The 26,949-nt window shown below is 36.1% G+C and overlaps 1 protein-coding gene and 1 long non-coding RNA gene across 6 annotated transcripts in view; one reads left to right on the top strand and one right to left on the bottom strand.

Annotated features, from left to right (window-relative positions):
* LOC115209954 (proprotein convertase subtilisin/kexin type 4) overlaps window positions 1-5,586 on the bottom strand; it is a 187,111-nt gene extending 181,525 nt beyond the window's left edge. The window contains exons 1-2 of one of the 5 annotated variants that reach the window (XM_029778594.2): window positions 5,429-5,586; window positions 2,515-2,947 (exon numbers count right to left, since the gene is read on the bottom strand). In XM_029778594.2, coding sequence (XP_029634454.1) covers window positions 2,515-2,946 — 432 coding nt within the window. In that variant the 5' untranslated portion in view covers window position 2,947; window positions 5,429-5,586. Of the gene's footprint in view, window positions 1-2,514; window positions 2,948-3,758; window positions 3,919-4,768; window positions 4,899-4,920; window positions 5,294-5,428 lie in introns of those variants that run through there. The other 4 variants (XM_029778595.2, XM_036500934.1, XM_029778593.1 and 1 more) reach the window with 4 other exon arrangements.
* The window catches only part of LOC118762436, a 25,489-nt gene extending 4,532 nt beyond the window's left edge, over window positions 1-20,957 (top strand). Inside the window, exons 2-3 of the long non-coding RNA XR_004998186.1 lie at window positions 5,655-5,658; window positions 20,836-20,957. This is a non-coding gene — a long non-coding RNA (uncharacterized LOC118762436). The remainder of the gene's footprint in view (window positions 1-5,654; window positions 5,659-20,835) is intronic.
* The last annotated feature ends 5,992 nt before the right edge of the window (window positions 20,958-26,949 follow it).

Here is a 26,949-nt window from a genome sequence, read left to right as displayed (position 1 = left end):
GTTGCTTAACCATTTTCTGACACCGTCTCTGATGAAGGGATATATAAAATATCCCGGAAACAGCTGTAAGACCTTCTATTTATAAATGTTCTAAGCCTTGGATTTTTATCTCATTCTGAAATTTTTTTAATATATATACACATTCTGATATATGACCTACGTTGAACTCCTTATTCGCATAATCACTGAACCTGGAGCTTAACTATAGTCTGTCCATAGCACTTACTCAGCATTACCTGACACCTTTGGGTTTTATTGACACCATTACCTCTCATAACCTCTATATCTATCTATCTATATATATATATTTCTGATGAAACTACAGTAGTTGAAAGTGTTAATATGAAGAAATAATGTGATATGTAAATAAATATATATTTTTACAACCATAGGCGCAGGAGTGGCTGTGTGGTAAGTAGCTTGCTAACCAACCACATGGTTCCGGGTTCAGTCCCACTGCGTGGCACCTTGGGCAAGTGTCTTCTGCTATAGCCCCGGGCCGACCAATGCCTTGTGAGTGGATTTGGGAGACGGAAACTGAAAGAAGCCTGTCGTATATATGTATATATATATATATATGTATGTGTGTGTGTTTGTGTATCTGTGTTTATCCCCCTAGCATTGCTTGACAACCATTGCTGGTGTGTTTACGTCCCCGTCACTTAGCGGTTCGGCAAAAGAGACCGATAGAATAAGTACTGGGCTTACAAAGAGTAAGTCTAGGGGTCGATTTGCTCGACTAAAGGCGGTGCTCCAGCATGGCCGCAGTCAAATGACTGAAACAAGTAAAAGAAAAAAAAAAAATCCAGCATTCTGAACACCTTTTTTCTTTCATATATATATATATATATATATATATATATGTACATATATGTATATACATACATACACATGGTCACTTAAAATTATTTCTCACGCATAGCATATAAAATCATTAAAACTGAAAATGTGCATTCTGAACATTTTGTTTCATTCAAATGCACTGATTACAAATGACATCCAGAAAATATAAATATGGAGGACCAGATTCCTAAAGGCAATGGCAGAATAAACCACCAAAACATATTCCAAGATATGGTCAATGAGGAAAAGCAAACTTCATAGAGCTTCAATTTCCCTAGTTACTTCTTGTAGCAAAGTGCTTAAAACATCTATCACAAAAAGGCAACAAATAACGGACATTCAGGGGTCATGACATGGATGCAGCTCAGTCTCCTTCAGGGTAAGAAGTTAAGGGCAAAACACTTGCATGAGTGGTGATGATACTTCTCTGAAGACCCAGCTTTCCTTAGAGCAGAAGGCTTGCAACAGGTGGGGGCCACTGAGGTGTTTTCTATGGGTCTCAGACTTTTCTAAAAATCTCTCAAATTGGGCTGATCTGTTTTATTTTTGCCTACATAATCAGTGCTAGAAATGGATATGGAAGGGGATATGCAAAGATATTTTTATATGTAAGATATGATATAATATAGATGTGGAGGCGCAATGGCCCAGTGGTTAGGGCAGCGGACTCGTGGTCGTAGGATCGCGGTTTCGATTCCCAGACCGGGCGTTGTGAGTGTTTATTGAGCGAAAATACCTAAAGTTCCACGAGGCTCCGGCTGGGATGGTGGTGATCCCTGCTGTACTCTTTCACCACAACTTTCTCTCACTCTTACTTCCTGTTTCTGTTGTACCTGTATTTCAAAGGGCCGGCCTTGTCACTCTCTGTGTCACGCTGAATATCCCCGAGAACTGCGTTAAGGGTACACGTGTCTGTGGAGTGCTCAGCCACTTACACATTAATTTCACGAGCAGGCTGTTCCGTTGATTGGATCAACCGGAACCCTCGTCGTCGTATGTAGACTACAAAAAGGTAGTTTTTCTACCTGGCCAGCTCCTGTCATCTGTCCTACCCATGCATGCATGGAAGATGGATGTGAAACAATAATGATGATGATGATGATGTAGCCCATGGCAAATTGTAAAATATATCAAAAGTGAGCAATTATTTTACATACAGAAGCTTGACTCAAGTATAGTGGGAGTTTTTTATTTAAAAGTATTGGACTGATTTGATATGTATTTATTTTCCTTTTGTTACTGTATTTATTTTGAGATGCTCTGTGTTTCAATCAATTAATTTTAAATATAACAAAGAATTTAGTAAAAGAACTTAGTTATCATTAAGCTAGTGTTGGGAACATAAATTGTGACTAAGGTTTGGTGGAAGATTTTAATTCATAACTTATGAAAACAAGACATTTGTACTACAGAGCCAGAGGCGGTTTTGGCCGGGTTGGTATCAAAAGGGTTAATATTTATATTAGTTACTCTTCTGTGGACAAAAACTGAAAGATTTTTGTATTGTTCAAGTAATTACAACCTGTCCTCTTACCACTCAATCACTAAGTAGCTACAATACAAACATACATATATGTGTGTGTGTATGTGAGTATATATATATATATATATATATAAACAAATGCAGAGCTAGAGTCAAAACAAAAAATAATCAACGTCACTTTTACTTACTTGGCCTAAATTTTTAAATCCATGTTCTTTGGCAACCCTATCTGCATTCTGCACTCCACCCTCGATATGTACAGCCACCTGGTTGATAAAATTACATGCTGAGTTCCTCACCAACACCACTAGTAGAATAAAGCACAGGGACATCAACCTCCTGAAAATGTTCTCACAGTATCTGGAAGGAGGTGACAGAAGGAAGGGGTAAGAAGGTTCGTGTTTAAAAGCTTGTTTGACATGAGCAGCTCTGCAACGGTGTTGTTGTTGTTGGTGGTGGTAGTGGTGATGTTGGTGTTGCAGTGACTGCTTTTGTTGATGTTGTTTCGAGTTTGAATGAACAACTTTTCCAGCTGTGCCAACAGCCGTGGCATTAACCATAGTATTTGTAGTAGTATTGTTGTTGGTATTTCGCTCCTGTTGTTTAACATAGAGCGGCATTCTGAAAGAAGAAAACCCCAAAATTAGACAAATGTAAGTATACCAACAAGAAGAACAAATCTATACTAATCATCCTCTGCTAAATGAAAATTTTGATAAATAAAAATCTCTTAAAACAGTTTTATTCCAAGGAAAATTTGCCTTTCATCCTTTCGGGGTCGATAAATTAAGTACCAGTTACGCACTGGAGTCGATGTAATCGACGTAATACCTATGTCTGTCCTCTCTGTGTTTAGCCCCTTGTGGGTAATAAAGAAATAGGTAATGTGACAATTTGGTGGTAATGGTAGAGGGTATAAAATATATAAACTATAGAGAAAAAAAAAGAAAGAACCTGATGTCTAATAAAACTACATCAGTTAACATATGCCTGGTAAATTAAAATTTGTGAACCTTAAATATATAAAATAATTCATAGTAAATTATATCTTGATAAATTATATCGAATAAATTTTAAAATCCGTCAAAGTATTTGTTGACAAATAATATGAATGGTTATTAAATCTAATGAAATATAAAATCTCGTGAAATCAAGCAACAACATTTTTCAGTACACATAAAATAAAAGGGAGTATTCTAATGTTCTCAACTGACAATTCAATAGAGTTGATGAAGTAGTAAAGCAATATATATATATAGTTAACCCCTCGTCATCATACATCATATATATATATGTATATATATATATATATATATATATATATATATATATATATATATATATATATATATATATGATGTATGGTGACGAGGGGTTAACTGAATCAGTCAAACGGGTTTTGAAGGCGAAAAAACAATATCAATCATCTTATTTGTTACACATATCAGTGAAGATGAAGATATAGTAAAATCATCATAATATATCGCCTATATATATATATATATTCTTTTTTCTTGAACCATGATAAATCACAGACACGAATAGATAGATATAAGTTTAAAGGGTCTTTACTCCATCTCTCTCTCACTCCCCCAGAGTAATAATCGCTCGACAGACTTCTTGAAGTTGCTGATATTATTTGTTATAGCTCAACTGACCTCTCTCTTGTGTGATTGTTTGGTTTCTCTACCGTGCGTATGTATATATGTATATATATATGCATGACGTATCTCATTATAGAAGCGTGCTAGTATCTGTAAAGCTAGAAATGTAATTAACTACACAAGAGCACTGTGAAAGAGGTTGACAAAAGATTCTGAATGTATTTAGGAGTATGTGTTTGGGTATGGATAAATAATTTCTAACTTACGCACGAATGTCTACTTTGAGATGAAAAAAGTGTACATAGATAAATATATATAGGATTTATAGTCGTGTGTGTATCTATGTAATAGCGTGTGTCAATGGAGAATCATATATTTGTTTATTAAGTAATGTATATATATCTGAGTGTAAATCTATGTCAAAGTGCATGTGAATCTATAGCGAGGAAGAAATCTGCTGTACTTCGTTTGGTAGTTAGTCAAATCTCAATTACCCAGTGTTAATTAAATACTATCAAGATACAATTACTACCCTCACTTTCCCTCAAGAAGCCTTAAATAACGTATGTCTGGTTTATATCAAATATCTATTCAATAAACATAGTGTACACATTAAGAAGTGTATAGAAAAATAAATAGCTAAAGGAATAAGATAATAATAGTCAGATAGACAGATGTTATGTATCAATTTACTATACGTATATTTGCTTCTATTGATACTAATTTTCTACTCCGTTTATTATTTCCTTTAAATGTTTCTTTTTTTCATTATTCTTTCAATATTTCAACCCCTGGAGTTGTCAGAGTCAACAAGGAAGCCCTTAACAGTGAAATTTGCCAATTTCAGCACCGCAACTGCCAGAAAAGCAAACACTCCATCACACTTTGAAACTTGCTTTGTAGGGAGGTTTTCACCAGTGGCAAATCACTTCATTTCATATTTCATGGTTATATAAAAAGATTTGATCGTGGGTTTTTTTTTTCCATCACCTTGTTCTGAGGATATTTCAGTAAGAGGAATCGATTGTGGTAGCTGGCTCCATCTAATTGTGCTGGTTTCCAGCGTGAATTCGTCTGCAGTTCACTGTGTCTATTAATTGTGTTGTTATGCTTTAGGTGCACGAAGTTTACTCCATCGCACTGTTCTGTAGTTATAGCTGTGTGTATAGATAACGGTTCGTGTGTACTTCCACACCAACTTAGTAGTTATGTTTGTTTATAAGTAGTTAAACAGATACTCTACGCACACACACATATATACATATATATATATATGTGCATAAACACGAGAATTCATGCACATGAAAACATATTAGTGTGATCAGACTAAGCTTTGTGGACCTTAAGCGCAATTAACAACGGGAGAACAATATCTAGCACTTCTCTTCATCCTCTGAAACCATTTGTGACTGTAAGACCAAGGAAGGAAGAATATATACACATTTAAGTCATGCAGTTTAAAATGGGAAGAAAATAAACAAGAGAATCGAGTGCTTACTACATGTGAATCGATCCGTGAGAATAATTTGCGGTGGGAACCTTGCGAGGTTTAATGATATATCATTGTAAGTTTACGAGACGACTAAAGGAAAGAGAGAGAGAGGCGGAGAATAGGAGTAGGAGTGAGAAGGAAGAGAAGAGAGGCGGAGAATGAGAATAGGAGTGAGAAGGAATAGAAGAAGAAGACAGAGAGGTCGAGAGTAAGAGTATCAGAAGAGAGAAAGAGGGGTGGGAAAAGGTAGCATGTAAATAATGGTAGGAGGAGAAAGGAATAGAAAGAGTATAAATAGGACTGGAAGGGTAAAAAGTAAAGCATAGGAATGGGAATGAGTGACTGTGAGAATGAGAGAAGAAAGGAAATGATGAAGGTTTGGAAGGAAATAGGGAGAAGTAGAGCATGTGTGGGGGGGGGGAGAAAGAGAATTGCAGAAATAATTTAGAGAGAAAAAAAGAAAAGGTAGAATGACAATCAGAAAGAAAAAAATTTTAATTAGAGCATGTAAGAGATAGAGACAGAAAGAGGGGGATAGAGAGACAAATTAAACATAACATATACTGTATGTACATATATGTGTGAGTGTGTGTATGTGTGTGTGAGAATTTAACGAGAGGGATAGGAAGGAAAACGAAAGAGAGAGAGAGTATGTGGATTGAAGCGGAGAGGAAGTAAAAACAACAGCAACAGGAGTAGTAAACCACTAAGTTAAGCCTCTTCAGCAATATTTTCTAAAGCTTGAGAAGTGTTGGCATTTTGGCGATGTATGGGGCGGCAGTGACTTAAGAAATGGACGTCTAACAACCACCTTCTTCACATTTATGTGGGTGGTACTTGTTCTTTGTTGAGTAGGTCGACAACTGATCTGGCTCAAAATATTTTCTGGGATTGGAAGGGAAGTCTTAATTTTGAGGGATGCTGTTTAAGCAATGAAGTCATCACTTATGACGAAAGCAGATAGTGTGTCTAAACATTGGCCGAAAGTTTAAGGGTGTACAACAGGAATAAACATTATTGATATTTTGTTCTAGCTGTTGTCTTGTAGCTTACGTCAGCCTTACTCGGGCAAGCCAATGATAAAAAACGTAAATAAACACACACATACACACTATAGTGAAGGTACGTGGTTTAGTGGTTAGGCTGTTGCTCTCACGATCGCAAGATCGGGGTTTCGATCCCCGAATCGAGCAGTGTGTTGTATTCTGGAGCAAAATACTTCATTTTATTGGGTTGCCCAGAAAGTTCGTGCCGATTTTTAAAGGAAAGAAAAAGGTCAATAAATACTTGCTATTGCATTTTTAATCAACCAAATAGGAAACATTTTGTTGACCAATGCGTCTCCATCTTTCCTTTAACTTGAAAATGCCCTCTTCCCAGAATCGAGGTGGTTTCATGGCAAAGAATTCATCAAGGTATCTTTTTACGTCATCCAAGGAATTGAAATTTTTACCATTAAGACTATTCTGCGGAGACCTGAATAAGTGGAAATCTGAAGGAGCAATATCTGGTGAATATGGAGGGTGGGGTAACATATCCCAGCCGAGCTGCAGCAATTTTTGTCTGGTTCCCAAAGCATCAAGTGCCGAAAATAAACTTTCTTATCTTCCATTTTAAAGGATTACAAAATTAACACAAGTTATAGGAACATAAACCTTCATCCATGAAAAGATAGCTTAAACTGTGCTCTAAATGGAGGTGTAGTCAAATCCTATTTTATGAACTCAACCGTGTTCTAAAATAAGTCGAAAGGTAAGCTACTATAAATCGGCACGAACTTTCCAGACAACCCAATATGTTGCCCTGCACTCAGTTGGACATCTGATTGGGACACAGTGTGCAATTGTACAGGCGTTGTCGATTTGTTGGCGGGAGTGGGTGAATGTACAGTACAAACATTTGGTCACTACAAACAAATCAGCTGTGTTTATGCTGGAAGAGCATAAAAGCACACACACACACACGTGCGCACACACACACATGCACACACACATACATGCACACACACACACAAGATCACAACCTGGTAACTTTACAGTTGGGGTTCGAATTCCTACACTTTCATCAATTAAAATTAGTTATCTTGGGATATAGCGCAAATCAAATATGTTAAAACAATTTAGAATTAGATCTACCTTTCATATATATCAAGCTGTAAGACTTGTGGTGTGTTTGAAAGGAGAAAAATAGTCACCACTACATCATACATGTGCTAAACTTATCCGTTGCATTCCTCTGTAAAAAAAAAAAAAAAAGAAAATATGCTGTGGGTCTCTCATTTTGCAAATAGATCAAGGGTGTCACAGTCATTCAGCTTTGCAGACCAGAGTGCAACATGAACTAGATTTTGAGGGCCCGATAGAAACATTGTGAAAAACACCTTTTTAATAATGCAATACCTTCGTAAATGGATAAAAGGGTTGGTATATATTATAACATATATTATAAGGCGGCGAGCTGGCAGAAACGTTAGCACGCCGGGCAAAATGCTCAGTGGTATTTCGTCTGCCGCTACGTTCTGAGTTCAAATTCCGCCAAGGTCGACTTTGCCTTTCATCCTTTCGAGGTTGATTAAATAAGTACCAGTTACGCACTGGGGTTGATATAATCGATTTAATCCGTTTGTCTGTCCTTGTTAGTCCTCTGTGTTTAGCCCATTGTGGGTAGTAAAGAAATAGGTATATATTATAACATCTTTATTAACAATAAGAAAATGAAACATATGAGCTGTTGGTGGAGTATGTTATATGCAGAGATGTGTAGAAAGCACTCACTCACATAGCATATATAATATATTTATATGTATTGATGTTTCAGCTAGGTTTAGCGATACTAATAACCTGGTGTTAGAATTCAATATGCTTCAGAATAAAGCTTTAGTTGAGTACAGAGTGTAATAGATAATTTTTTTAAATGACAAGGGAACAGGAAATTGTACAAGGAACTTCATTAACTTACGTACAGCTGTTTCTGCTGTGAGATGCTATGCACTGCATAAGTACTCAGCTCTGAGTATTTAAGCACTCAGTGCTGAGTACTTTTATATATATATATATATATATATATATATTGGTAAAAATGGTAAGATAACAAAAGAAAGAAAGAGACCTCAATATTATGTAAATAGAGGAATTTATCTGTAAAATAATATGTGACAATTATTCAATAGCCAAGATAAAACTCAGAGTTTTATCTTGGCTATTGAATAATTGTCACATATTATTTTACAGATATATATATATCAGGTCATCCCATAAGTTCTGGCCAATTTTACCATTTTTAAAATTGAATGAAATTTAATAGTATTTCAGAATGTCTAATGGAATTAAAAATTATTTTTATGCATTTGTGTACATTTAAATGAATTAAATATTTTACAGAATAATAGCATTAAAATTTCTTAGATTAAAACCTTTTCTAACATGGAAGTAGCCAAAGAGCATTTGAGGCACATAATGCTTTATGAGTACAAAAAAGGAAACTCTGCTGCCAAAGTGACACAAAACATACACTCAGTTTATGGGAAAGAATGCTTGAATGAAAGAACTTGCAGAAGATGGTTTGGAAAATTCAGGAGTGGAGATTTCAGTCTTGAAGACGAAGATTGAACAGAATGTCCAGTTGAGTTTGATGATAAACTCCTTGAGGCATTACTTGAAGAAAATCCTGCATTATCAGTTGAAGAATTGACAATAAAGCTTAGTTCAAACCATACAACTTAGAAAGGTTCCTAAACTTGGAAAATGGGTGCCTCATGAATTGTCCGAAAGCAACCACAAATTCTGAGTTGACATCTACTCTTCTCTCCATTCTCACGAACTCATTTCACCCTTTTTGGATAGACTTGTGACTGGTGACAAAAAATGGATCTTCTATCAAAGGTTCTTCTCTCTATCTGGTGGAATTGCAAAGGAGTAATTCACTTTGAATTGTTACCACCTAATGGCACAATCAATGCTCAAGTCTATTGTCAGCAATTAGAGTGTTTGAACCAAGCTTTGAAGAAAAAAAGACCCGCTTTAGTGAATCGAAAAGGAGTGATGTTGTATCAGGACAATGCATGACCCCGCACTGCAAAGATCACATCACAGAAGATTGAAGAGCTTGGTTGGGAAAAAATTCCTCATCCACCTTATTCTCCCAACCTTGCTCCTTCAAACTATCATTTGTTTTGTAGTTTACAGAATCATTTGGGGGACATAACTTTTGCAAGCCAGAAGGAGGTCAAAACTGACATTTCAGAGTTCTTCGCTTTGAAACCCAAAGAGTTATACATTGATGGGATTAAAAAGCTTGTAAATAGATGGAAGGAAGTCATAGATAATCAGGGAAAGTACATCGATGATTAAATTTCAATTAAATATGACATTTAATCACTTGTTTTCTTTATTCAAAATTCAGACAGAACTTATGCGATGACCTGATATATATTAAACAATGAAGATGACAATTGTATTTATACAGACACACACACACACACACAGTTCTATTAAGTAATAGTGATAAGATTCCTTAAGACACATTGATTTGACTAATTGAAACCATTGTTAATCACAACTGTAGTCTGGCTCCATCTGTAAACATATGCTAGTGATATATATTTTAATACAATTTCTTAAATTTAGAAACTAATAAAAACAGTCTCTTACTATAAAATTGAGACAAAAAATTGATGCAAGCTGTATGTTTTATACCTCAAAATAGAAGCACCCTTATTGACAGGATTGTTTTGATGTTGTTGAAGGAGTCTAGATTGTGGAGTAAATAAAACTGTGATCATTACATGATTTACTCAACTTACATGTTAGCTGTGTGGATTCCAGTGATTATTTTAATCAAGTATATATACTTGGGCTAAGACTACGTGCCTTCATTGGTCAGTTAAAGTTGAGACGGTGTCACGTGACAGCTTGCTGGGGCTGTCTGCTGGAGCCTAGCAGTAGGTATTTAAAGGGAAAAAATTTGACAAGTCAGTCAGTCAGTCGCCCGCTGGCACTCGATGCTACATCGAAGAGGCTAGGGAACAGAAGAAAGAAGAAAGAAGACATGCACCCAACACCAGAGCTGAAGACACCTCTGAAAGGGGGGGGGGCGTCATGTCAAAACAGTAGAGGAGTAGGGACCGAAACCAGACGTGGTTCCTCCTGATGATGTCTTGAGCTAACTGGATCCTATAAAGGAGCTGTTGTGGTAGCAGACCACGAAATATGGTTGTAATTCCTCCTTGTGTCAGATTTTAACCAGCCATGTATGCTATGATGTAATCAAAAGTATATGATGATTACCACAGAAAACCATGGTTGTAATTAATATCTACTTTTATCACATAAGTTTCAGGTATGTGCCTCTTCCAATTGTACACACTATGAGGGATTTTCATACATAAAAATATTTTAAAAATATTTAAGGACTTATTCATCATTCATCATCATTATTTTAATGTCCACTCTTCCATACTTGCATGGGTTGGTTGGAGTTTACTGAAGCAGATATTCTACAGCTGAATGCTTTTGCTGTCACCAACCGTTAGCTGTTTCCAAGCAAGATAATAATTCTCCATAGCTAGACATGTTCTTGTAGAATATTGGAAATGAATGGCACTGCTGCTATGACAGTTGACAATCATTTAACGACTGTTACGCAGGCGTAGGAGTGGCTGTGTGGTAAGTAGCTTGCTTACCAACAACATGGTTCCTGGTTCAGTCCCACTGTGTGGCACCTTGGGCAAGTGTCTTCTACTATAGCCTTGGGCCAACCAAAGCCTTGTGAGTGGATTTGGTAGATGGAAACTGAAAGAAGCCCATCGTATATATGTATATATATGTGTGCGTGTGTGTATGTTTGTGTGTCTGTGTTTGTCTCCCAAACATTGCTTGACAACTGATGCTGGTGTGTTTACATCCCCATAACTTAGCAGTTCAGCAAAAGAGACCAATAGAATAAGTACTAGGCTTACAAAGAATAAGTCCTGGGGTCGATTAGCTTGACTAAAGGTTGTGCTCCAGCATAGCCACAGTCAAATGACTGAAACAAGTAAAAGAGTAAAAACATAAGAGAATGTCAAGACATGGAGACACAAACAAACACGCACACACACACACATACATACACACACACACATTCACGCACACACGTGTGCACGTGCCCACAGCAAGTTTCTTTCAGTTCCCCCTATCAAATCCACTCACAAAGCTTTGATCAGCTTGGGGATATTAGAGAAAGGCACACACAGTGGGACTGGATCCAGGACCATGTGATTAGGAAGCAAACTTCATACCACATGGCCAAGTCTACACTTATTTAAAATTGTTTATTGTCTGGAAAACTGACATTCACTGCTGGCATTTATAATTACATAAGCAAAAAACAAACAACTTGAATGGGATATGAATGCCTACAAACTTGTCAGCATTCATATTTCCGTAAAGAAGGTACACACTTGAACAAATGACATATTGATTACATGTATTTTTAACTGTAAATACTAAACAATCAGTACATACTTAGAAGTGTTGTCTTTAACCCTTTCGTTACCGTATTTATTTTGGGATGCTCTGTGTCTCTTTCAATTATTTTAAATATAACAAAGAATTTAGTAAAATAACTTAGTCATCATTAAGCTAGTGGTGGGAACATAAATTGGGACTAAGGTTTGATGGAAGATTTTAATTCAAAACTTATGAAAACAAGACATTTGTACTACAGAGCCAGAGCCGGTTTCAGCCGGGCTGGTAACAAAAGGGTTAATACAGGCACAAAGCTGTAAATTGTTAGTAGGATGGTTGGTCGTTTGGATCAACCCCAGTACTTGATAGGTACTTTATTTTATTTACCTTGAAAGGATGAAAAGCAAATTTGATTTAGCCAGATTTGAACTTAGAAGGTACAAATACTGCAAGGCATTTTGTCCTATACTAATAATTCCATGTCCTTCGGTGATATCCATTGATAAATTTTTTTTTTCCTTACAATACAATTGTAGGCTCAAGTTTAGTCATAAATAACAACTTTCTAAACAAATAAAATGACTATATACAGTTAATTGGTATAAGCGCAGAATGAATGGGAGAGAGAACACTTGTGTCGTTATGCCCAGTTAATCAGTAACATTAATGTCAAATGTTATAGTTTTTTTAGAAAGAATGTAAACATTTTAGCTCAGAAAGGATTATTGTATCTGCTCTCTGAACTTTTTCTGTTAAATCATTTTGATCTAAATCAGGTATGGGCATCCTTTTTTGAAAAGTAGGCAGTATGAGACAATGCTTGTCATAGGTTACTAGTCACACACTAGTATACTAGTCATACTCTAGTAAAAAAAATTCAAGGTTATTTTTTTATATTAGGCTTGTCATTCAGAAATTTCACAGGCCATAGTTTGCCCATGACTGATCAAAATCAACTATGTTTGAAAAATGTTTTTGTATGCAACCTTTTTCTGTGTTGTTAAGTCTGTGTTATTGTATTTTATTTAGCCAATACAATTGATAGAACTTGGTCAAAATTGGCCAACACTAGTAAATTAATTTTTCTGTAAGTAAAACTTAATTCATTTGCAACTGGAAAATTTAATTTTTAAAAATTGTATGAAAATATCAAACACTAGCAGTATCGCCTGGCGTTGCTCAGGTTTGTTTCAACCCTTTAGAATTGGAATTTTTGAAAAGTAAAAATTTTGCATTATGTAGCTTGTTATTCTCTTTAAGAGAACATTTTTTTTGTTGAAATACACTGAAAAATGGCGACACAGCAGTCAAAAAATCGTAAAAATAAAGATTTTCATAGAAAAAAAGCACCTTTTTGATGTAAATAATTTTTGGTGTTAACATGGTCCGATTTGAATTTTATCTTCTACAGAATGAAGAGCAAGCCTTCAATCATACTCTCAATTTTGGTCAACTTGCGCCGCAGGGTCTCGGAAGAGATAGTGTTAGTTGAAGGCTACCAAACCTGCCACACAGACAACTTCAGCTTTATATATACAGATTTGCAGCCAGTAGACTGGTTTGCATAAAAGAATGTTGCTGAACATGTTAGGCTGCCAAAATGTTGTACAAACAAAATCCTTAAATCAAATGTTGATGCTATGAATATCCTTTTTATAAAATTTTAAAAAATTTGTGGCTTCGTTGCAGCTACATTGAAAACAATACTTCTAAATATGTACCAGTTATGTACTACTTAGATTTAAAATGCTTGTAATTGACATGTAATTTATTACTGTGTATAATTTTTTAATTGAAATATAAATTCCAACAAGTTTGTCAGCATTCATATTCCATTCAAACTATTTGTTGATACTCTCTTTTACTCTTTTACTTGTTTCAGTCATTTGACTGCGGCCATGCTGGAGCACCGCCTTTAGTCGAGCAACTCGACCCCGGGACTTATTCTTTTGTAAGCTCAGTACTTATTCTATCGGTCTCTTTTGCCGAACCGCTAAGCAACGGGGACATAAACACACCAGCATCGGTTGTCAAGCAATGCTAGAGGACAAACACAGACACACAAACACACACACGCATATATATATATACATATATACAACGGGCTTCTTTCAGTTTCCGTCTACCAAATCCACTCACAAGGCATTGGTCGGCCCGAGGCTATAGTAGAAGACACTTGCCCAAGGTGCCACGCAGTGGGACTGAACCTGGAACCATGTGGTTGGTAGACAAGCTACTTACCACACAGCCACTCCTGCGTCTATGTAATTATAATGCTGATGCTGATGCTGATGTAATTCTAAGATTATAAGCACAAATGGTGAGTTTATATCTTTCTGTCTGCCAGTTCTACAAAATCTGTGTTTGGACATTACAAATGTCCTTGTCTGTTGCTGTCTGCTTGCAGAAAACTCTCATTTGTTTGTGATCAGCTGATCAGCTCAGCTGTAGCAAGTTCAAACTAGTTGGACATGAAGTTTTTACAGACACAAAATGACATAATTGCAATTGGTTCTAAAACTTTTATGATTTGTAGCAAATTGATTTCTTTGGGCAGTTCTCTTATCTTTCATCCACGGAGACACATTTTTCGGTAATTTGTTTGAGTTCAGAAACTACTGTTTCCTCCGAGTAGTAGTGGTATTTATGTGGAGGCACAATGGCCCAGTGGTTAGGGCAGCGGACTCGCGGTCATAGGATCGCGGTTTCGATTCCCAGACCGGGTGTTGTGAGCGTTTATTGAGCGAAAACACCTAAAGCTCCACGAGGCTCCGGCAGGGGATGGCGGTGATCCCTGCTGTACTCTTTCACCACAACTTTCTCTCACTCTTACTTCCTGTTTCTGTTGTACCTGTATTTCAAAGGGCCAGCCTTGTCACACTCTGTGTCACGCTGAATATCCCCGAGAACTACGTTAAAGGTACACGTGTCTGTGGAGTGCTCAGCCACTTACACGTTAATTTCACGAGCAGGCTGCTCCGTTGGTCGGATCAACCGGAACCCTCGTCGTCGTAACCGACGGAGTGCTTCCTCCCCTTTAGTGGTATTTATTCCCACTTAAACATGGATGTGCTGTTAGAAAAAAACTTTACTGTGGTAAATAACATGAGAAAAACTCTCATTTAGGCTTTTAGTGCAAGATGCATGCTTGTTTATATTGCTAGCAGGGAGATAAATCCTCACCAACTCCAACACTGAGATCACCAGATCATGTGATTTTGACCTTCTCTGGTCTCATCGATAATGGACACTCAAACGCTATAGTTTGTAGTGACTCATTCCACTATCAAGGAGCTTGTTAAAAAAATATATGTTAGCGACAGAGGCAGTTTAAAACCGAGAGGTAATATTTTTTCCCACTTAAACATAGATGTTCTGTTAGAACAAACTATACTGCAGTAGATAACTTGAGAGAAACCCTCATATTGGCTTTTGGTGCAAAATGCATGCTTGCTTATATCACCAATGGGGAGATAAATCCTTGCCAACTCCAGCCCGTGCCAATACAATCTGAGTGTCATAACCACACAGCCATACGTGTACCTGACCAGATTAATTTTCTGTCTGTCTGTATGTATGTATGTATTTGTGTATGGATGGATGGATGCATGCATATGTGTGTGAGAGAGATTATCTCCCTGCCATGACATTACTCTTTACTCTTTTACTTGTTTCAGTCATTTGACTGCGGCCATGCTGGAGCACCGCCTTTAGTCGAGCAAATCGACCCCGGGACTTATTCTTTGTAAGCCCAGTACTTATTCTATCGGGCTCTTTTGCCGGACCGCTAAGTGACGGGGACGTAAACACACCAGCATCGGTTGTCAAGCAATGCTAGAGGGACAAACACAGACACACAAACATATACACACGCTTATATATATATACATATATATGACAGGTTTCTTTCAGTTTCCGTCTACCAAATCCACTCACAAGGCTTTGGTCGGCCCGAGGCTATAGCAGAAGACACTTGCCCAAGATGCCACGCAGTGGGACTGAACCCGGAACCATGTGGTTGGTTAGCAAGCTACTTACCAAACAGCCACTCCTGCGCCTATTGTGTAATAGTTATAAATGAGTACCACCATCTAGCAAGAAATGTCTTTCACTTCCATTTGTGAAAACATGTCTGGTCATGGGGGGGGGGGAGAATTACCTTGTTTGGAAACAGATGAGGGTTGGTGATGAGAAGAGTGTCTGGATATAGAAAAATCTGCCTCAACAAATTCTGTCTGATCCATACAAGCATGGAGAAAGTGAACATTAAAATGATGACGATGACGATAATGATGGTGACAGCAGACATGAAATCTTTCCTTCAACAGAGAATATGTAGATTGAAATTGATATCTATGATCAAATTTTTAATCATCTGTCTAATTCTAAGCTATTCATGCGATAATTGTTGCATTTTGTACCTATTGACATCAAGTTGAGTGCAACCTCATTATATTATTCTGACAATATAGTTAATCAACAGATGGCACCAATAGCAAAACAGAGAGCAGTAACACCACATGCATTTTTTTTTTATCTTTGATCCTTTTGTTTATACAAAACTTAGTAATTTCATACTTGCATTCAATTATAAAATATATAAATTTGTAACTGTTGGTGTTAAAAAAGTATCTGTAAGAGAGAGAAAGAGAGAGAGAGAGAGAGAGAAACTAAACTGCATATAATTCTATATTTAAGAGATGAGGAATTATGTACTTATTTACATTATTTACATTTGACGGATATTTGGTGTAGTGGTTAAGAGCGCGGGCTACTAACCCCAAGATTCTGAGTTCAATTCCAGGCAGTGACTTGAATAATAATAATAACAACAACACCAACAACAACAACAATAATAATAATAATAATATCGAGAAATACCTTAGGAATGAGAACCCAGGTTCAAAATTTTCCCAAGACACCTGATGAAGCTGGAGAGTATATCAGCCAAAACGTTGTGTTAACAACAAACAAGATGAGGACAACTATCTGTCAAATGTAAATAATGTAAACTGTATATCATTTAAGATGTTATTTCATAACTTCCAAAAACAATTTTTTTTAGCTATGGTCCATGTGACCCCTGAGGGTCAATATAAGATTTTTGGGAGTTTATGGAAGCAAAATAGTAAATTGGGGATCCATAGTATTATTGAGATGTCCATGAAAAAAATTTTGTTTTAGTTGTATTTATTACAAAAAACAGCTCAATTTTACATAGTTCAACATGTTTCTGGCCATTGAAACATGTTCTCTCAGGTTTGCTGATGAGGTTTAATAATATGAAAACATGTACTCAGTTATCTAAATTGCTAAAGATCAGATGCATGCATTTCTGTATTTGAAATTTAATTAATTTAAAAGGCAGAACTGTTAGAGCATTATAAAAATGCTTTACAGTATTTTCCTGACTCATTAAGCTCCGAGTTCAAATTCTCTTGAAGTCAAACTTGCCTTTCATCCTTCTAGGGGTCAATAAAATAATTAACTGCCAAGTAAAGGGGTAGGGAGAACAGCATAATCAACTTTACCTTTCCCCTTAAAATTGTTGACCTTGTGCCAAAATTTGAAAGATAGGCAAATTAGAAAAATATTTAATTATTCATAACTTCTTGTATTAACTACATCAAGTATATAAACATACACAACATAAGTTTGGTGTCCATAGATTGTATGAAATTTAGAAATGACATTAGTACTCTCTTTTACATGTTTCCAGCAAATTGACCCCAGGACTTATTCTTTGTAAGCCTAGTACTTATTCTATCGGTCTCTTTTGCCGAACCGCTCAGTTATGGGGATGTAAACACACCACCATCGGTTGTCAAGCAATGTTGTGGGGACAAACACAGACACACAAACCTATACACACATACATATATATATATAATATATATATATATATATATATATATATATATATATATATATACATATATACGACAGACTTCTTTCAGTTTCTGCCTACCAAATCCACACACAAGGCTTTGGTTGGCCCGAGGCTATAGTAGAAGACACTTGCCCAAGGTGCCATGCAGTGGGACTGAACCCGGAACCATGTGGTTGGTAAACAAGCTACTTTCCACACAGCCACTCCTGCACCTATACTGGAGAACTATAGCTTGCTAAATGTCTGAAGGTTTTATATTTTATTACTGAATCCATAGTTTTACAGAGAACATTGTGATTGTGAAGCAAGGAGTTTTGTCACAGAGAATAAGAACAAGGGAGGGGGCTAGCAGAAGCTAATATTGCAAATTGTCATTGTCCATATGTATCATGTTCACTCCTTTATACACTCATTGGTGATGCTGATTTGTTCTATAGGTTATTACTGCCATCTGATTAAAGTATTTATCTCTGATTCATCCTTATATTAACAGTTCTACTCTCCAGTGAAAATATCAACTGTGTTCTGATATTTAGGTTTATCAATAAAGAGTGTATAAATTAGCCCTTCAGTATCTATGGTTATCAAGTAGTTAAAGGGCAATGGTACATAGAACAACAGTGATATGAGAAAGCAGATTACAGATTTCAGAGATGTTTTTTTTATTAAAATTGAAATTATATTATAGGCTTCAGTAAAGATGAATAGAATTTCTAGTAAAAATTATAGGTGCAGGAATGATGCCTATACATGGCACTTTGGGTAAATGTCTTTTCCTATAGCCCTGGGCCAACCAAAGCCTTGTAAGTGAATTTGGTAGACAGAATATAGATATATAGATATACACTCTGTACTCAACTGATGCTATATTTCAAAGCATATGTATACTGAGTTCTAATAACAGGGTATTAGTAGTACTATGCCTGAGTAAAACATTAGTACATATATATATATATATATATATATATATATATATATAGTTAATCTAAACATGAAGACACAAAGAGAAAACACAACAACACGAGGACGAGGAATAAGTATAGTGTTATTGGACGCTCTGGAAAGAAAAGAAAGAAGGAGGATTTCACATTTCGAGCAGAGCTCTTCATCAGAAATATTGAAAAGAAGATAAAGTCCAAAGAAGGGAAGACGGAGAAAGATAATCGCCAACAATACATATATATATATATCATCATCATCATCATCATCATCATATGTATGTATGTATGTATGTATGTATGTATGTATGTATGTATGTATGTATGTATGTATGTATGCATGCATGCATGCATGTATATGTATATGTATATATGTATGTATATATATGTGTGTATGCATATGTATATACTTATAAATGTATATATATATATACATATATGTATATATATATATACATATATGTATATATATTATATATACATATGTATAAATATATATACATATGTACAGATATATATATTATGGCTGCCCCCTCATTATCGAGTATGGCCATTGCACGAAGCTTAACTGTTACTGGTGCTGTGATTGAATGTGACATTTTAGCCCATATATATATATATATATATATATATATATACATACATTTATATATGTATAAATATATATATATATATGTATAAGTGTATAAATATATAAATTTGTGTGTGTATATATATATATATATATATTATATATATATATATATATACATATATATATACACACACACACATAATATATGCAGAGAGGACAGACGTTTTTGAAAACGTTACAAAATCATAAATTTTAACTGCAAACAAATTTTATTGACATCAATGTGTTTGTATTGAATTAGCATTAGTCAGAATTAAGCGTGGAAAACAATATCCACCATCTGGTGTCCGTTTTCCTTGATGCATTTCTGAAGGTGTTCTTGGAAATTGACCTCTGCTCTGTTCTTGGAAATTGACCTCTGCACATTGTTCTGTGCAGAGTCCCATGATTTCAACTGTTGCCCAGTGACCAATTTGTATAGGTGGAAAAGCAGATCTTCATGCAAAATACACCTTACTGATTGATTACCAATGCTAAGTTCAGTGAAATACCTCCAAGCAGAGTGATTTACACTCCATATCAAAGCTTGTCTGATGTGTTCCACATTTTCTGGGGTCTGTACTGTTCATGGCACCCTCACTGGTCTCCTATTCATTAGCGTACCTTGTATATGAAAGCATTTACCCAACGTAAGATTGTGTTATGAGTGGGAACAGCCTGATTTCGGTGAATGTTGAAGTAGCACCAAAACTCATGCTGAACTACTGTGACAGACTCGTTATTCTTCACATAACTATCATAGGCAAACACATGATGCTCTATCGTTCACAGCGCCATGGCTTCACCTGAAAAGTAAAAAAGTAAAAAAAATGCAAAGACACCACAGACTCAATGGTAACTGTTGCACATATGTCCCTCCCCCTGGGGCTGAGTAATAGCCATTTCAAAAACGTCCGTCCTCTCTTCCCCACTCTGTATATATAGGAGTAAATGTAAGGACAAGCAAGTTAGGTGAGTTGATATACAAAAAAAAATATTAAATACATTTAATACAAAAAAATGTACATATCTCTTTTACTCTTTTACTTGTTTCAGTCATGTGACTGTGACCATGCTGGAGCACCGCCTTTAGTCGAGCAAATCGACCCCAGGACTTATTTTTTGTAAGCCTAGTACTTATTCTATCGGTCTCTTTTGCCGAACCGCTAAGTTACGGGGACATAAACACACCAGCATCGGTTGTCAAGCGATGTTGGGGGGAGGAGGACAAACACAACACACAAAAATACGCATATATATATATATATACATATATACGACGGGCTTCTTTCAGTTTCTGTCTACCAAATCCACTCACAAGGCTTTGGTCGGCCCGAGGCTATAGTAGAAGACACTTGCCCAAGGTGCCATGCAGTGGGACCGAACCCGGAACCATGTGGTTGGTAAGCAAGCTACTTACCACACAGCCATACATATAAAAAAAAAGTCTGACTAACAGAATAGAAATATCATGAATCAAGGGGGTTGAATAAGAGTATTACAAGTTCAACAGCTGTTTCTGGGAGGCTTGGTAAATGATAATAATGATTGTAACTTGATTCTATCATTGGATAACACCAGCCTCTGTCATCAGGGAAGAATTTTACTTTTGAGACATTGAGAGAATGGAGTTTAAAGTCCATTCTGTCAATGCCTCAAAAGTAAAAGGGGCTGGTGTTATCCAATGATGAAATCAAGTTACAATCATTATTTTGGACCACCAAGTCCCCAGAAACAGCTGTTAGACTCTTAATACTCTTATTCAACCCCTTTAATTCCTAATATCATTTCTATTCTGTGTAAGTCAGACTTTTTTTATATGTATACATATGTACATATTTTCACCTGCACTGGTGCCAGATGCCAGCACCAGTGCAGGTGGCACGTAAAAAGCACCCACTACACTCACGGAGTTAGGAAGGGCATCCAGCTGTAGAAACATTGCCAGATAAGACCGGAGCCTGGTGCATCCTTCTGGCTTCCCAGATCCCCGGTCGAACCATCCAACCCATGCTAGCATGGAGAACGGACGTTAAACGATGATGATGATGATGATGATGATGATGATGTATTTAATATTTTTTGTATATCAGCTTGCCTAACTTACTTGTCCTTACATTTACTCCTCTTCCTGCTCAAGTTCAAATATTTTTGATCACTACAAAGTGTATTCTATACAGAGAATACCTGTCTCTAATCTATATATATATGTATATATATGTGTGTGTGTGTGTGAGAGAGAGAGAGAGAGTGTGTGTGGAGTGATGTGTTATCTGGGTGGATACCATGGTGGCTCTCAGTTAAGTTTGATGTTACAGCTAACCACATTGATCAGTATTTCCCATTAATGATTGCTATTCAAAACTAGCCAAAGGGATAGACCCTGAAGAAGCTGCGCAGAAAATTGTGTCAGGCTGCATCTGCAACTGCTCATAATCTGTGTAGTGGAAACATGTGTAGGTCATAAAGACCATAATATTATGCTGTATAAAATTGTAAAATAAGAGGAAATAGAATTTAAGGATGAACAAGTCTCCATATTTTATATTGTTATAATTATTGATAGTATATACTCCAGGTTATGCCATTTCCAAAGATACATCGGTCTTTCTAAAATATTAAATAAATATTAAATACAGTATCAATTTATGTCACCTGGCAAAAAAGCAATAACATTCATACTATACTGTACTGTTAGTTCCGAGTTGTATCAATTGATTATATTCATATTCATCTCTGGGAAATAAATAAAAAAAAAGCAATAGAAACATATAATCTGTATAGCATATTAAAATCAATGTTAAAATGCAGTATGCATCATTGATCCCGAGCTTTGTTGTTTCACATTGAAGAAAATGCAAGACGCTTTTTCTCATTTAGATAAATGTCTTGCTTTATTTGAGGAAATGGATCCCAATGCACAATGTTTTGTAAAAGACAATTCAAGGAACTTTAGACAAGTTTGCACAATGATCTACAGCATCACAACAGGAGTCAACTGATGATCACCAACCATCGACATCTAGTGTGTTATCTCCTCCTCCTCCTCCCCCTCCTACACCAGCCTCAACAAGTAACATTGACATCAGCCATCAGGTAGGCAACAGTATATATATATATATATATATATATATGTATATAAATTAGAAAAAAAACACCTTTTAGCAAGTCAATAATGAAAAATTAAATTATACCATTTAGAAAAATTATATATTTATAGAAAGATTAAATATAAGATAAAGCATATAACGATGATTAAATAATGTGCAAAATAATAAATAAAACGTATATACTTGGTAGAATAACGATCATTGTAAATTATTCTACCAAATATATATGTTTTATTTATTATTTTGCACATTACTTAATCATCGTTATATGCTTTATCTTATATTTAATCTTTCTATAATATGTAATTTTTCTAAATGGTATAATTTAATTTTTCATTATTGAATTGATAAAAGGTGTTTTTTTTCTAATTTATATATATTATATTTTGTGAAATTTGATTTAGTATTTCTAAATTGAATTTTTCCCTGTAAGTTTGGAATAATATTCCCTCATATTATTATCATTATATATATAACTAGCAGTATCGCCCGGCGTTGCTCGGGTTTGTAAGGGAAATAACTATATAAGCATTTTTAGAGATGTAAAGTTTAATAGCCATCTCAATATGGCTAACCACACAGGGGGGGGTATTACTGTAGCTTTTTACGTTCTGAGATTTAATAATACATTTTTAGAGAGTTACTTCCCTTATATAATAGCAAAAAAATGCATTAAAAATGGGAAAAAATGATGGTAAGTTTTTTTTTAAATCGTAGACTCATCGTAGACGTGTGCTAATACCCAGAAGGGCTCGATATGAATCATGACTATAAGATACCCGCTTTTGGTTACACTGCACCGCAAAATGTGGGAGTAGTTAGGAATCTAAATCGTAGGAGACAGACACACAACTTCACTTTTATATATAAAGATATAAAGATGTTTTGGGTGTTTTTATGTGGCACTGCACAGACACTTTTATATGACACCACATGGGTACTTTTACATAGCACTGCCACAAGTGCTTTACACCACCAGAAGGACACTGTGTTTGCTCATGCATGTGTATGCACATGTGTCTGTGTGAATGTTCACATTCTGTGTCTTCATATGAAAAAGTGCTAAGCTACAAATGGTGAAGTTTGATAACATTTCCTGTCAACGAGACATTTGCTTCTGTAACACATACAATGAAAAATTTCTTACTAGTAAAATAGGTAAGGGTTAACATCAGGAAGGGCACCTGGCTGTAAAACAATACCTCAATTATACGCCATTGCCTGACTCATGCTATCATGGAAAACTAGATGTAAAATGAATGAACAAATATTTAGTTTCAAAGTAAAGGTACAAAATTATTAATGTTTTAATCCTAATTATCTTCTGATTAAGTAGAGCTACAATCAAAGGCATTCTAGCAACAACTTTACTATCTTTTCTTTTTTTTGTTTTCAGGTAAGGGACTACATCAGCTCATTGTGCCTTCTTTTTTAAGACCGTAAGACATGATTTGAAGGAGATTTGTTTGCTATTTCCAGCAGAGATATGAGACATTTTGGCACAGCCATTTTGGAGCCAACATTTGATGTCGCTGATTTAATGCTGACTTGTTTTAATGTTTCACTCATTTTAATGTTTCTCTCATTCTCTCTCTCCAATCCTCTCTGTATATCTCTGCATGTATATGTGGGGTTGGGGTGTATGTTTGCCACCAGCACCAAAAACGTACTGTTGCCAAAATAGACTGAATACCCAGTTAGCCATGCCAAACTGTCAGCATCCAAACAGCAGCAACCAACTGTTTCTTTCCATTCCAGCAAGTTAGCTATGATTTATCATATTTTGCTTAATTTTCCTCTTGTTTCAGTTCAATGCCCACTGAAAATGACTTTGTTTTCTATCCATTCTGGAGCCAATGTAATACAAGTACTTGTAATATACGCACCATCATTTTCGAAAGATTTATTTCTATAAACAAAATAATGTTGTATGATACACTTAAAAACTTAATCTAGCACTAAGTAGACATGCCTTGTGCATAAATGCATTAATAAATTTTGAAGCACTGATGCATGTATTCACTTTTAAGATATCTGTGCTCATGAATCACTTGGTCTTATATCACAGTCTTCTAGAATAGGAAGGAACTATTGTTTAATCTGTTTGTTTTGTAGAGCAACCATACGTAAAGGAGATGGTGACAATTGTCTCCTTTTAAAACGTTGCATCGTCGCTTACAAAAGAAGCCAAAATACATGGAATAAAAGAATACCAGTGCCAAGAAAGAATAAGGAGAAAAAAACAACTGTATAATGTATAAGAGAAAAGACTTTATTTAGATGTTAATGTGAGGAGCAGAGTGTGTGTGTGTTTGTGAGTGCGACATAAGTGTGTGTTTGTCATAAGTGTGCGTATGTGTGCTAGCAGAGTGTGTCTGTATGTGGGATAAGTGTGGGACAATACAATACATAGCATAGAAAGAGTCTATAACAGGATCGCTAGATGAATGTTCAGACAAGATGTTGTTCGGTGTAAGACACACCATAGTTAGTTCTGTAACAGAGAGGTTGGTGAAAAGTGGAAAGCCGGTTGAAACTCATGTCGAGTAAGTGGTTGAGGCTTCAATCCTATGCCAGGTTACTTTGGTACAGAAAGTTCTCGCAGGTAGACTGGAGCTGTAAACCTTGGTGAGTATTCACAACAGAGTGATGTTAAACCTGGAACGATGTTGGTTGGTGTTTACATATTGATGGTAGTGGAGATGACGTGAAGTTGAAGGGCGACGATAAGCTTAAGGCGATGTTGGAGAAAGGTCCTGAGATGCTGCATGTTGGTGTTGGTGTACATAGACATGTTGGTGATGTTGATAAGATTAAGGCAACGATGATGGTAAAGGTGTTGGTGTCATCGCTGGCTGTTGCGGGAACATGGTTGTCTTGCTTGAACTGGCTGGTCTGTCGGTGGATGCTCCATGGTCAATGGCTGAGGACCAAAGACTGTCTGTCACTCTCGGCAGCAGGAAGCAAAAAGAAAGAATAACGGTAAAATCTAGCTGCTTTTCAAGCTAACATTTACAGTTTCAAGCTAACATTTAGCAGAAAGATGTAAGAAACAAACTGTTAATGTTGCTTAGTCCCAGGTTAATCCTGCTTGAAAGCTTCTCAGCCACAATCATTCTGTATTGTTATGGGTATCCTAGTGCTACATTGTGGAGGCGCAATGGCTCAGTGGTTAGGGCAGCGGACTCGCGGTTGTAGGATCGCGGTTTCGATTCCCAGACCGGGCATTGTGAGTGTTTATTGAGCGAAAACACCTAAAGCTTCACAAGGCTCCTGCAGGGGGTGGTGGTGATCCCTGCTGTACTCTTTCACCACAACTTTCTCTCACTCTTACTTCCTGTTTCTGTTGTACCTGTATTTCAAAGGGCCAGCCTTGTCACTCTCTGTGTCACGCTGAATATCCTCGAGAACTACGTTAAGGGTGCACGTGTCTGTGGAATGCTCAGCCACTTGCACGTTAATTCCACGAGCAAGCTGTTCCGTTGATCGTATCAGCTGGGACCCTCATCGTCGTAACCAACAGAGTGCTCCTATTATTAGTGCTACATTATTTAATGTGTCCTTCCACTTTTTTAAGCTGATTGGATGTGGTTTGAAGGAGAATCTGTTGTTATTTGCCAACAGTACACAAACATAAAGACTTACTAGTAAGCTTGTTACAAATGACAAATTCAGAAGGAACAGGTGTTTAATGGTTTAAAAACCATATGGTGCTGGTTAAGCCATAAATAACTATAACAATTATGTTTAAATGCTGATAACAGAGATCAATCAAGTTTATCATGTGCTTGCTTTCCTTCCTCATATCATAACCCACAACAGATTATCTACAGCAGTGGCTCTTATTCTTTAGGACTTTGTGACTCAGTGAAAATCAAGGAGAAAATTGGTGGCACACTTTGTGAGGAAAGTTAGAAAAGAAATAAACGACTGAAAGATACAAGTTGCAAAAGATAGAGAGAAAACTATCGCTTACCTTGACTGTGTGGTTAAAAAGCTCTCTTTGTAACTACATGGTTTTGGGTTCAGTCCCATTGTGTGGCACTTTGGGAAAATGTCTTCTACAATAGCACCTGACTGACTAATGTTTTGTTAGGGAATTTGGTAGATGGAGTCTGTATAGAAGCCCATTATATATATATATATATAATATATATATATATTTCATCATATATATATGTATATATCATCATATATATATATATCTATATATATAAAACTCAACACAAACACACACACAAATACACACACAGACAAACAAGTTGAGTTTTATATATATAGATATATACATATATATATTATACATACACATATGTGTATGTATATATGCATATGTGTGTGTCTTTGTGTCTGTATATGTCTCCTTGCTCTACCAGCTGGTGTTGGTTTGTTTACATTCCCTTTATGCATTGGTTCTGCCAAATAGACTAACAGAATAAATACCTGACTTTAAAAATTACTACTGGGGTCAATTTGTTAGACTAAACACTTCAAAGCAGTGCCCCAGAATGGCTGTGGACCAATGAATGA

Source organism: Octopus sinensis, linkage group LG3 (genome assembly GCF_006345805.1).
Source record: "Octopus sinensis linkage group LG3, ASM634580v1, whole genome shotgun sequence".
In the NCBI taxonomy this organism is placed as follows: domain Eukaryota; kingdom Metazoa; phylum Mollusca; class Cephalopoda; order Octopoda; family Octopodidae; genus Octopus; species Octopus sinensis.
Note: the sequence above shows the minus strand (reverse complement) of the source record. Positions and strands in the feature narration are given on the sequence as shown.